The sequence below is a fragment of the Talpa europaea genome (assembly GCF_964194135.1).
Source record: "Talpa europaea genome assembly, chromosome: 7".
Taxonomy (NCBI): Eukaryota; Metazoa; Chordata; class Mammalia; order Eulipotyphla; family Talpidae; genus Talpa; species Talpa europaea.
In genome coordinates, this window is record NC_140074.1 from 106,315,057 (window position 1) to 106,327,581 (window position 12,525).

Sequence of the window (12,525 nt, forward strand, 5' to 3'; positions counted from 1 at the left end):
ACCCACTGCATCCTCCTTACTCCTCAGGGCACTCACCTCTTGCTTTCAAATATGAAATTGCCTAAATCTGTCAGTACTCTCTTCATTTAGTTATATTTTAATCTCTTCCCTCTCCTCTCTTATTCCCTCTTCTTCCTCCTAATCTTCTTACCTCTGAGAAACCAGGAGATTTAGTGGATAAATGCTCATCACTGTCACTTCCCCACCACTCAGCAGACTAAGGGTGAAAGGGGGATAGAGCCCTTCATAGAGTTGCAGTATAGGTCATTCATCATTGAATCACTCAACAAATATTTATTGAGCACTTAGCATGGGTTAGCTCTCTGCAAGATGCTGAGAACACATAAGGTCCTGCCCTCACTCGGCTTACATTTTGGGGAAAGATGCAACCAAGAAATCAGCAAGAGAGCAAAGTCATTTCAAAATATTAGTGGGTCCCCATGAGAGGGTCAGCCTATCTGGGGTACACCTGGGGTTTATGGGAAAGAGGGAGAAAAGTCAGTTTTGAAATACCACTGACCTGCTGGGAGACCCTTAGCAAGAGGTCATGAAAATCACCTCCTCCTCTTTGAACCTCAGCTTTCTGTTCTGTCAAATGAGTGTCTGTAACAGAGAGAAGCAAATAGTGTAAAATACTCACACGTGTGAGGACTCACGTTCTCTAGCCCCAGCCTGATTTCATTCAGCTGCTGCAGTCGCCACCAGGCTGAAGCGTTCAGACCAGACCACACATATGTGCCTGCTGACGCTGGCTCTCCGGTAAGGACCCGGCCTGGTGGCTGCGGTGGGTCTGGTGGGAGGACAGTGGAGTTTCTGTTACCTTTCTACCTCCCAATATGTGCAGTTTTCTCAGGTACACCATTCACTTTAGCGTCTGTTCTCAGTTGAGATGATTTTGAGAGAAGACTTTTTCCCTTTTCTTGGCTACATTTGCTTTGATTTTTTAAGAAAACCAGTTTGTGGGCTTCCCTTAAGTATCACTCCACTTTTACTCCTTGAGTTCAAGAATGTTTACCGTCCCTGCAGGCCTGTCTGTGTTTCTCCTCTTATGAATTGAGCTCCCAACTAAGCCAGTTTAGGTAGAAAGGATCTGGAATTGAAAGCAGCCCCATGTTTAAATTGCTTTCATCTTGCACCAACTTTTCCCTCCCAGGCTTTCAGATTTTTAATCAAAACTCTTTGCAAACATTAATCTTTATCCCCAGACAGAAGGCAATATTAATAAGTATTCCTGCATTACCAGCAAGGACACCTAGCAGCCGTGCTCACTCATTTGATAGCTCTCATTTCTGGACTTCCCAATTTCAAGCTGGGGAAATTGTTCATACTCTTTTATCCCAGATGAAGGTCTCAGAGGCTCCCCAGACAGAACCATTTATGTCTCTGCCTCTTAAGAAAGTGACACCTCTTTGGGAAAAGGGGGAATGAATTTCTCGGGGAGCAGTATGGGCACATCAAGACTGGCCTAATTCCTCCCAGTCTCCTCCCAACCCCATATTTTGGCTTCATTGGAAAGGCAGTTCTGTCAACCCATAATTGATGGCAGGGTTGTTTCCTTTTGGAAGAGCTTTCTCCTTCGCACGCTCCCTCCTGTCTGAGTTTAAATTCCCAGTTTCCAGACTCAACAGGGTTGGGCTGAGCTCTGCATGAGGTTAGGAACACAGGGGAAGAATGTGTGTGACAGAGCCCTGGCTGGTTGAGTAATGTTTACTCTGTTGGTGGCGGGGACACTCACTCGTGCTGGCAGAAGTCCACCAGCCAGAAGAACATTCCTGCATTATCAGGGATGGGAGATTGGCTTTGAAATGTCAAGGGTGAAAGGCATCCCACCAGATTCTGGGGGCAGCTCACAGCCCCCGGTGAAAGGAACCCCCAGGCTTAAGTGTCAAAGGCCATGGGGAGGCAAGCTTGCCCAGGAGGCCCCTACTCCCTTTTCTGTTCTTACTAAGAGTGATATCGGGCATGCCTTCCAGGCAGACATTGTTCATCTGTTTCTCCAGCATTTTCTCTCCCAGGAAAAACCTGTGCTTCTCTAACATTCATTATTCTGGCTTCTGAGGAAGGGAGATTTGTATGCCCATTTTACAGATAAAAATGCAAAGGCTCAGGGGCCTTCCTGGTGGTGCAGGTGGTTGAGCACAGCGCTGTGAAGCTGTCCACAGCCTCTGCAGTGCTAGTTTGATCCCCGCCAGCCATAGAGCCAACCCACATGGCGCGGCAGACCTCTCCTGTCTCACCCGCTGCTCCCCTCAGTAGTGTATTTCTTCAGTCAGCCTGCCTTTTCTGTTCCCCACTCTGTCTCTGGTGAATCCTCTCATCCTCCTGCATATCTGGCCTGTATCCCGGTTCTTATATAAATAATTTTTTTTAAAAAAAATGCCAAGGCTCAAAAATTGGTCCAGAATCATCAGAGTCAAGACAGACAGAGAGTATTGGTGGGAAGTGTCCAGATGCTGGTGCCCTGTTGATCTCTGGAATTGTAGAATTAGGGTCTCAGCTGTTTCTTGAAATTCTTTGCAAGCTGGGCTAGATATACCCAGGCCCCTGGGAGCTGTAGTTTTCAAGAACTTCTCAGTGGTACATTTTTGAAAGCTAAGAACCTAATAATATATACAGCAAAGCTTTACATCTGTTAGATGGCTAGGAAATATATAAATACTGTATAATGATAAATATAGTACGAAAAGTCTTGAAGTTCAACTATAGATTTGGACAACAGAAGAGTTGCAGCTTGGGAATTACTGTGAAGTGGTGGACGGGTGGTTATCTGAATAAGGACGGAAAGTTGTAAGTCCATATGTGCACAAATGTGGTTTATAGCACACACAGTGAACTGAGATAGCTGGGGTGTGTGTGTGTGTGTGTGTGTGCGCGCGCGCGCACTACACGTACGTACCAGCGTGTTTAGCATATTCCTAACTGGATGCAGATTTATGAATTCATGTTATGTTTCTGAAATGTGAAATTCATATTGCACTCAAATTATTCCTTAATATGTCCATAGAATTAGAACAGATTTCTATTGTTAATACAAGTATTACCACAGAATTAACTGTATTTTTTCCTTCTGCCAAAAATGGTCTTCCCTTGTCCTGGGACATGGACACTCAAAGCCACAAAGGGCTTATCACTATTCTGTAAATATTCACAGTTCCAGGCACTCTGCTAGGCTCTGAGGGTGAAACAATTAGGTAAAAGTCACTCCTATCTTTAGATGGAGAGAAATAAACATATCAGCAAGCATTTTGGTATGGCAGGTTCTCAAATAACATCATTTCACTCAATGTCATTCTGTATAACACTGATGAGAAAAGAAAAGTCAATTCTGCCTGCGCTGCTGTCTGTGTGGAGTTGCATGTTCTCCCCATTCTGCGTGGGTTTTCTCTAAGGACTCCAGTTTTTTCCAAAGATGGGCACATTAGGTTCATTAGGGTGTCTAAAAGTCTCCATCTAAGTGAGAGTGGGTGTGCGCGGGTGGCACCCTGCTTTAGAAGAACATCCTGTCCAGGATGAATTCCCACCTGGTACCCTGAGCTGCCTGGAGAGGCCACCATTTGTTCTGAACTGGAACAATTAATTAATGGATGCCTACACAGGATTGGTTAGCATTAGACACGTTTGGGGTCTTAATTTAAAAGTTTGGTGATGGTTTGTGACCAAAACTATGCTGTTTCAGAACTTAACTCTTGTTTATATCACGTAGCCTATGGTAAATTGGCTTCATGTTACTTAAAGTCACAGTTTCCAAGAACCTCTCAACCTTTCTACTGCATGTACATTACAAAAGATGGAACAGATAACTACCAGGATAAGTCAAGGAGAGCTTCACAGAAGAGGTGACATTTAGCCTCTGAAAGATTGTGACATGGAAGAGCATTCCAGGCAGAGTTTGGAACAGTACAAGCAAAGGCAAAGAGGCAGGAGATGGCAGAGGGTGAGGTATGAGGACCAGCAGTGCTCCGACATGGCTAGAGGGTGGGATGTGGGAAGATTCTGCCCAAGAGGCAGGCTGGATTCACCAAGGTATGATGTCACTGGCCAGAGTTAGGGGTCAGGATTTGCTATCAGAAGGTAGTGAAGAATCATCATAGATTTCCAGACAAGGCAGTGACATGTGTGATTTTGTTTTAGAAAGAAATCCCAAGCTGCCGTAGGAAGGGTGCCCTGACATGGTAGTGATACTGGGAAGCAGGGTATGGAGTTGCTGGCTTCCTGGAGCCATAAACTGCTTTTGTATTTTGAAACTTTTGACCTGTCATATTAGGTAGAAACCAAATAATTTGCCTCTGTCCCTGTGTTTTTGAGAACTGGGAAATAGCTCACCATCCATGATGCTTAGGTCTGGGAACAGGTAAAAGTATACAACCACCTCACCAGCACCTGGGAGGTGTTTTCAGATTCCAACTGGGATCCTTTTCACTGTTGGACACACTCGCTGTGGTTTATAGGGTCATGATGGGGGTATGGCCAATTAATGACTTGAGCCAGGAAGGGAGTGGAGGTGCATGGCCACTGTCTGGCATTGTCCTTTGTTCTACGGGACCTGTCATTTCTTCTGCACCTGTTAACCTGATATATTTAACCAGTGTTAAATCAGAGCCCTTGTTATATATTCATTTTTGAATCTTGTGAAATTCTTAACCCAGGTCTCTAGCACAGTGCCTGGCACATGATAGGTCCTCATAAAGTTTTGTGAACTCAGCTTTCCTAAAAATGTCTTTTAGACAAAGACAATCCCAATGCTGCAAAAACTGATGTATCTTGATCAACTGTCATGTGTCAGTTGATGTGGGTCCTTTCACACTGTGGGTCCTTTCACACTGATTATTAACTCAGTTCCTCCTGAAGAAAAGAATAAGAGGGCAGGGGCCAGACTCCCTCCCAGTCTTTTTCAATGACCTAAGGGTATATATTGTTAGCAATAAAGAAACTGAGGCTCAGGGAGCTTAAGTAACTTCCCCAAGGTCACATAGCTAGTCCTGGTAGAGCTAGGATTTAAACTCAGGTTGCCTGGCTCCAGAGCCTACTTTACTTTCGCTCTCATTTCAAGCGCTCTTCTGAGTTTGTGAAATACACAAGGACCCGGCCTCACCTTCCTCTATCAAGAACTCCTATTTCCGGTGTATTGCCAGCAGGTACCTTGTGATATACCCTTCACCTCCACATCCCCCTTTAAGGCAGCTGGCTGATTGCAGCCACAGGGTCCAGAGTGATTGCCAAGTTCCTGGTGAGAGGAGCATCAGCAGGAAAGGCTACAGGTGAATCTGGGGCCGATGAGTGGCCTCATGCCCAGCTCCCACCACACTCTGCAGCAATAATCACCCCTCCCCATGGCAGGGAGTCTGGCTTAGAGAGGAGGAAGCTGGAGCTCACCCAATATGTGAATAGCAGAGCTAAGATCAAAACAGCGATCCTCTCATTCCCAGGCACTATGGTACCCCACCCCACCCCTTACTCAAAGGATTTTTAGGAGTGTGGCAAGAGCTCTAGGTCCAGCTGTCTTTAAAAAGAGCAGTTCCACATTCTGTTTCTCATATAGTGACATTCTGCACAGGGGAAAACAAGGTTTGAAATCCATGACAGCCTTGGGCTATGCTGCCTGTACCCTAACAAATGACTCTTGGCTCTCTCCTGCCAGGCTGCCATGTAAAGAAGGCTTTTGTTTCCTGAGGATATCCTTGGTTAATTATTTTAAAATAAATAATTATGTGGCCTGTGGCAGGGGAGAAGGCTCCCCATGACCCATATTTGATCACCAGAGGGCTGGCCCTCTACCTGCAGCCAAATTAAATAGGCTAAAACCAGAGTCTGTTTGACTTGAGACTAAATCAATGATGGGGACAGGCTGGGAGTGAAAACATACCTGACTCCCAGCATTATCACCACTCTCTCAGGAGCAGAGCATCTTGGGGAGGTAAATAGCTGATCAGAGAGTCAGAGAAAGCAGGAGCAAAACAGGGTGAAGTCCAGTTCCTCCTAAAGGAAAGAATAAGAGGGCCGGGGCTAGCACCCCCACTCCCCCAACGCCAGGTTGCTTCCAAAGCAAAGTATCACTGTTTCTGTCAGAGTAGGATTCTTTGGAAACTATTTTCCACAGAAAGTTAATTTCATTCAGTACTTAGAATCTACCCTCAATTGTCTAGAATTTGAATTTTAGGGCAAATATTTGGGGTGCATCCCTACATGGTTCCCTCCTTTTCCGTAGTTGCCATTTATTTGGCATAATGCTATAAGCCTCATAGATGTTGTCTCAAATCCCAAAACAGCCTTGTTAAGGAAGAATTCTCTTTGTATTTTGAGAGAGAACTAAGGCACAGCATGAGAGTAATTTTCCCAAGGTCACACATCCATTAAAAGCAAAGTTAGGATTTGAATCTGAGTTTGTCTAGCTCCAGAGCCCATAATCTTCCAGCTGCCCCTCTTTGTTAGAAAAGTCCTTTACCTGATTTGAAATTTACCTCTGTCTTTTCCACTTGGACTCAGGTCTGCCTTCAGAACACACTATTTCAGATCTCTTTCTCCTCTGTAAAAACTCTGCAAGGCTGTTGGATGGGTCCTGCTGTGAACCCAGTGACAAACTTAAGCGGGAAATAAAAAACACCTAATTTAGCCAAAAGGTACAAAGTTGAGCGTGGTAAGCGGGAGACTCATGGGGCTGCAGGTGTGCAAAAGGTCTAGTAAGGGGGTGTCAGTTTGGGGTGCATCCAACCACTTCAGACAAGTTGCTCTTAAAGATTAGAACCCCGCTTTCGCATTTGTTTGTTTTCGCCACAGTCCTCTTAAGCTCTAGGTCATATCAGCTTTGGATAATGTCCTTCAGAGAATCCAAGGAAAACTAGCCTGGGTCTCCTCTCAGCGAGCTTGGTCTTGGTCAATTGGAGGCTGCCTAGCTGGCCCTGGGGGGCCCTGGCTGCCCTACAGGAAGGTGGGACTCTGGTTGAGGCAGAAGGCAGGGTAGAGGGAAACAAATCCATGGTAGAGTCATGTTCATCTTGGGAAACTGGCAAAAGGAGAAGGGCACTCGCATAGTTGGCCCACGTCCTCAGATGATCCTGTGCCTAAGGCACTTTGTCTCCTTCCTGTTGTAGTAATAAGGTCCCCAAATCTTTTTGTCACTTCCAAAGCAAAAACCAAGAACACTGTCTTTCTTAGCTTTGATCTTTGGGTGAGACACCCCAGCTACCCCCAACCTTGTCCTTCACTAGCTCATGAGCACACCAGGCAGGACTTGGCCTCTGCAAACTGGGCTCAGAGTCTTCATCTCCTTTGAGCTTCCTTCAGTTACCTGGCCTCTGCCCAACACTTACCCTCTGCTGAGCAGACACCTCCATTTTGGTTCCTAAGCAAAAGGGAAGGTCAGAGCAGTGAGGCTTAAACATGCTTGGTTCTCCCGTCCCTTGCAGACCAAACTGCAGTGACTTACTGAGCATCCATATCCTGCCTGTGTGTGCTATCTGCCCCACCTCCCAGCAGATGCGTCCTCCCCTATGCCCTAGAAACCAAATGGGAGAATGTGCGTTCCAGAGTCAAAGCCTCCCAGCTGCAGCCCCATCTCTGTCCTTTCTGTGGCCCCCTGGCCTCTTGGGCTCAGCCAAGATGGTGGTACATGGAGACAGATGCATTTTGCTATGTTCTTAACAAGGGTCACTGACAAGACCTCTTTGTAAAATGGATCAACTCATAAAAGCCAAGAGATGCCAGGGAAACTTTTCTAGAAGGCATTTTTATAATAAAATATTCCAGCCAGAAAGAGAAGACCCTAAATCCTGAAAAGACAATGCTGAAGCAACAATCAGCCAAATACATTCATTGACAAAGATGTGTTGAGTGGCTATGAAATGCGAAGGTGCTGGGACACAGCAGTGAACAAAACAAAATGGATAAAAATGTCTTGCCCTCTTGGAGTTTACATTCCAGAATTCAAATAGAGGTCATGCCATCGTCCCCTAGAGAAAGCTGATATTTCTCATGGCTAGCCAGGAGGAGAAGGCAACTTTGTCTTTTTATCATTCATCCTTAAAAAAATGGGGAGCTGAGTTAGTATTCATGGACCCTGGTGACATTAATGTTCCCTATTGGGTCCGCCTTGTTTTGCAGGAGTGCGCTACAACCAGCAGGGAAACAATGAAGTCACTTCCTCCTCAACAATCAGTCACCATGGCAACAGCGCCATGGTGACCAGCCAGTCCGTTTTACAGCAAGTCTCTCCAGCCAGCCTGGATCCAGGCCACAATCTCCTCTCACCTGATGGTAAAATGGTGAGTACACCTGGGCCATTGTAGCTCTGGAGCTGATAAGATAAGAGGCAAAACAAACACAACTTCTCACAAGGCCTGCCTCAAACAATGAACCATTGTAACCCCACAGGGGAAAATGGGGGCTGTCCAGAGTTGGAAGCAAGAACGGGTGACCCAGCCTTTGGCGGGAGGAAGAGGTGTTCAGTTTGAACCCAGCCAATAAATCTGACAGAGCTCTGCTCTCATTTTATTGATTGAATGCCTCATAAAGGAGCAAGCGGGTGGGACACTATTTGTTTTGGGGCTGCCAATGACATCTGTGTTGATAAAATGTTTATTCCCCCCATCCCAAGGCCTCCAAAGCCAGTTTTTTTAACCCAGAAAGCTCCTCACTTTGAAACAAACCTCCTCTTTCTCTTTACCACCCCCTTGGTTCTGACAAGGAGAGTCATTCAGTCAGGATTTAGCTGATGGCAGGTGGTGGTGGGGAGAGGCTTCTTGACTTGGGGATTTGAAGGACACTGGCTGGCATGCGGGTGAAGATTGCAGCAGGTAGGGTGGGGCCAAGCCTACGAGCTGAGTAAGAGACACCGACTTTGAAGTTGTAAAGGCTGGGGTTCAAATCCCAGTTTTCATGCTTAATGACTGTAGCCTTGGGCAGGTTACTGAACTTCTCTAGGTCTCTCTTGTCTATAAAATGGAGGTAATAACCAGAGGGTTGTTGGGGGAACAAATGTGATAGCACATGAAATACTCAGCACAGTGCTCCAACAATATTCAGTAAATGACACTGGGGTGGTTGTTATGTTTATATCAGTGTTATTCTCTTTAAGTGAAATTTCCCTATGCATCCCCACAGCCCACACCCAGATGTAAGGTTAGCATACTTGGTGAAGAATAGGCTATTTGAATTTGAAGTTCAAGGTTCTAGTCCTCTAGAGAGCGCTTATGACAGAGCACAAGCATTACAACACTAGGGAGGGTAGGGAATGGAAAACTTTATTCTTTGGGTCATGCTTTGTTTCCGGGGAGGGAGGAGCTACAGGTTCCCGGCTTCCACGTTCACTGTGGAGCTGCACACAGTCCCTCAAGGTGTCTGACATGAGGGCAGGTAGGGGCCCTGGGTGGGGGCAGGAGACAGGGAGCAGATGCCTTTTAGACCTTGATATGTGTGTTGTGTAGGCAACACAGGAATGGCAAGTCACAGGTGATTGAATCCCCAACTCCCTGGAGGAAAAACAAAGTGTGGTTTCTGAAGGGAGAGCTGGCCCGGCCACCTCTAGTGTCTAGAGACTGGAGCTACTCTTCCTGGTGGTGGTTACTAGAAACGACAATGGAACGCACTCCCGTGGGAGTCACTTGGAAGCCCCCTTACCTTCCTCTCACCCCTTAAACTTCTTTGTGCAGAACTATTTGTCTTAGTTACCTTGTGAGAGACACAGACAAGTCTCCAAAGGCATTTTGAGACCCAGGCAAGGTAGGGGAAAGAATTGCCCAGACTTCCTGGAGAAGGGGGCCTTCTGGCAGACATCGTGACTTCTTGATGTGAATGAAACCTTCCAAGTCTCTGCTCCTGTTGCCTGAAGGTCCTTAGGACTTCCCTTGAAGAGCCCGCCCTCTTCCTAAGAGGCAAAAGCACCCTCACCCAGGCTGCTCAAAGGCAACATGAAGACAGGCTCTTCCTTCCTGTTCTGCTCAGCCATGCCCTAATGGGCAGTATATCATTGGATTGATGATTGACCAAGACAGTATACCTCAACGTAAGCAAACACCTGGAAGCTTGTTTGCAGGGACCAGGTTTTCACCAGTTTCCAACACCCTGGCTCATATGTTATGTCACTAAAACTGGAGGCCCAAATTCAAGAGTCTGTTTTCTGTTAATATATAACAAGTCCATCACAGATCTTGGTCCACCAAGGTGAGAATAGAATATGGCTAAAAATAATGCAGGCAAGGGAATCAGTGTGTCCAAATCCTGCCTATATTATTTATCAGTAGTAGGATGGACATTATTTAAGTTTAGTTTCCTCAGTATAAAGTGGGGGATATGCCTCTGTCATAGGGTTGGTGGGAGTGTCGCAGATAGCTCTGCTGCTCTTTGGCAAAGCCCTCTACTTGGAATGATACTATCTGTGTGCTGACTTTCAGTAGGTCATGCATTTGAAATCTCCCCTGGTTTATAAGTAATGCTGATTCACTTGACTTTTCTGTTGCACTATCCATCCCTCACCCTCTGCCCAAATAGCACGCGTCGGCAAAGAACTGGTCAAGTTTAGGGTTGTGTGTGTTGGACCTTGTTTTTCCTTTGTTTTTGTAAAAGCACATACTGGATACCTTCATAATAGCAGAGCAATATGACCTAACAGACCTAGGCACATAAATCACTTACTTTGATGAAAAGAACTGCAAATGACAGAATTGACATAATGCAAACTCACCAAATTATTATGTGAGGCTCTTGCCTGACATCCTTGGCAACTCCCTGGCTTCTATTACTTCTAGAGACAAAAAGATGATAATGGTTGCATTTTAGAGCAGAAAGGAACTTGGCCAAGATTACCCAAACAGAATAAATGGATGGGATTTAAAATCCAGCAAAACTGGGTTGAATTCTGCCTCTTCTCATGTTAGTCAGGTGACGCAGAGCTAGCTCTTTAACTCTTCTGAGGACCCATTTCTTAATCTGTGACATAAGGACAATAATAATAATCCCTTCCCTGTATGTGTCCTTATCTGCTGAGGACAATGGTGAAAGTAATTTACATACTCAAGTCATACACGTTGGAACTGTTTTTTCATTGGCATTCGTATTGTTTCTTATTCACCTTCAAAGCCTAACACTGAGATAGCAGAGATTACTGTCACTTCACTGACTTACTCCAAAGGACTACATTACCCAAGGGATTCAGTCCAAAGGCAGGTTACTGATTTTTTTTTTTTTTTTTTTTTTATGACTCTGACATTTTGAAAAACAAGTCCAACAAACAGGCTGGTTCTCTCTTGTTTGATGTGGTCAGAATTCCTTCTTGGTCACATGATCCCACAGTCATTTCTTGATGCTCATTTTAAAAACACAAACAAACCTGTTTGGTTTTTTTTTTTTCTTTCTTTTTCAAATTAACCTTGCAAGCTATGGGGTTGACCAGAAGGGCAGGAGGGGAGATAGTGTGAGACCAACAATCTGAGGTACTCTTGGTCATGAGAGATAGAGGAGGGAAACTGGGCAACTCAGACATCTCTGTATGTGTCCTAACCCTAAAGCAGCTATCAGTGTTCCTGATGCCACCAAGACTATCTGGATTAGCTTGTAGTGAAGGGAGATGTCCTTTCCTAATAATTTAAAAAAAAAAATTAAGTTATAGTTGGTGAACATGAAAAAACTGAGTGTGTGAAAACTGATCACTCCCTTATATCTGTGGGGAAACATTGAATGCTTTTCTGATAACATTGAAATCAAGGCAAGCCCATCTATTACAGCTGTTATTGTTTAATGCTAACCAGAAGGTACTGACCAATACAAAATGGTATGTAGACATATATTAGTAGCAGCAAGGAAAGGGTCCTATTACCATAACCTGCCATTATGCACTTGGGAAAATGGAGAAAATCAACAAGGAAGACACACTATTAGGAATAAATAAAAGGGTTCAATTCTCAATAACAGGATTCAAAGTAACCATAAACTAAATACATAAAACTTGGTAGCTTTCTCTTATTCATCTATTATTAAAATATGGTCAAATAAAATGGGTGTGGGTACCTAGAGTCCAAGACTTTGTTTAGCAACTTCATCATTATAGCATCAGCTCCTTGGAAAAAAAAAATTTTAATGATAGTGGAGATTTGGAAAAAGTAGAAGAGTCCAATCATAGCTGATCTCTCCCAACTTCTGAACAGTTCGGGGGAAGTCCTCCATAAAAAAGAACTTGAGTTTTAGAGTCAGACAAAAGTGGGCTTGAATACCAAAGGTACCATTTACTATTTCAGTCAATGTACATGCCTATTGTGAGTCTCCATTTTTCATCAGTGAAATGGCAATGGCAAAAGTATCCACCTCCAGGGAATATAGCAAAGCTTGTGAGTTAATATGTGAGCAGTGCTGAGTGGAGCCTGGAGTCAGTAAGCATGTCCCCGCACTCCGGCCTGGTCCCTAATCCGCTCTCACTAGGGAAACCCAGAGTACTTCTTCGGTTGCTATTTTGAGCAGGCATCTGTCTTTAGCACTGCACCAATAATGTAGGAGACTTAGAGCAGAGTAAAAGATACATCCAGTTAATATATATATGGG

The 12,525-nt window shown here is 44.8% G+C and overlaps 1 protein-coding gene across 4 annotated transcripts in view; it reads left to right on the plus strand.

The window, feature by feature from the left end:
* Positions 1-12,525, plus strand: part of HNF1B (HNF1 homeobox B) — a gene marked incomplete at both ends in the record, with an annotated part of 50,681 nt that overhangs the window by 23,135 nt on the left and 15,021 nt on the right. For all 4 annotated transcript variants that reach the window (XM_084238819.1, XM_084238820.1, XM_084238821.1 and 1 more), the window contains one exon: positions 8,098-8,258. In XM_084238819.1, coding sequence (XP_084094945.1) covers positions 8,098-8,258 — 161 coding nt within the window. The remainder of the gene's footprint in view (positions 1-8,097; positions 8,259-12,525) is intronic.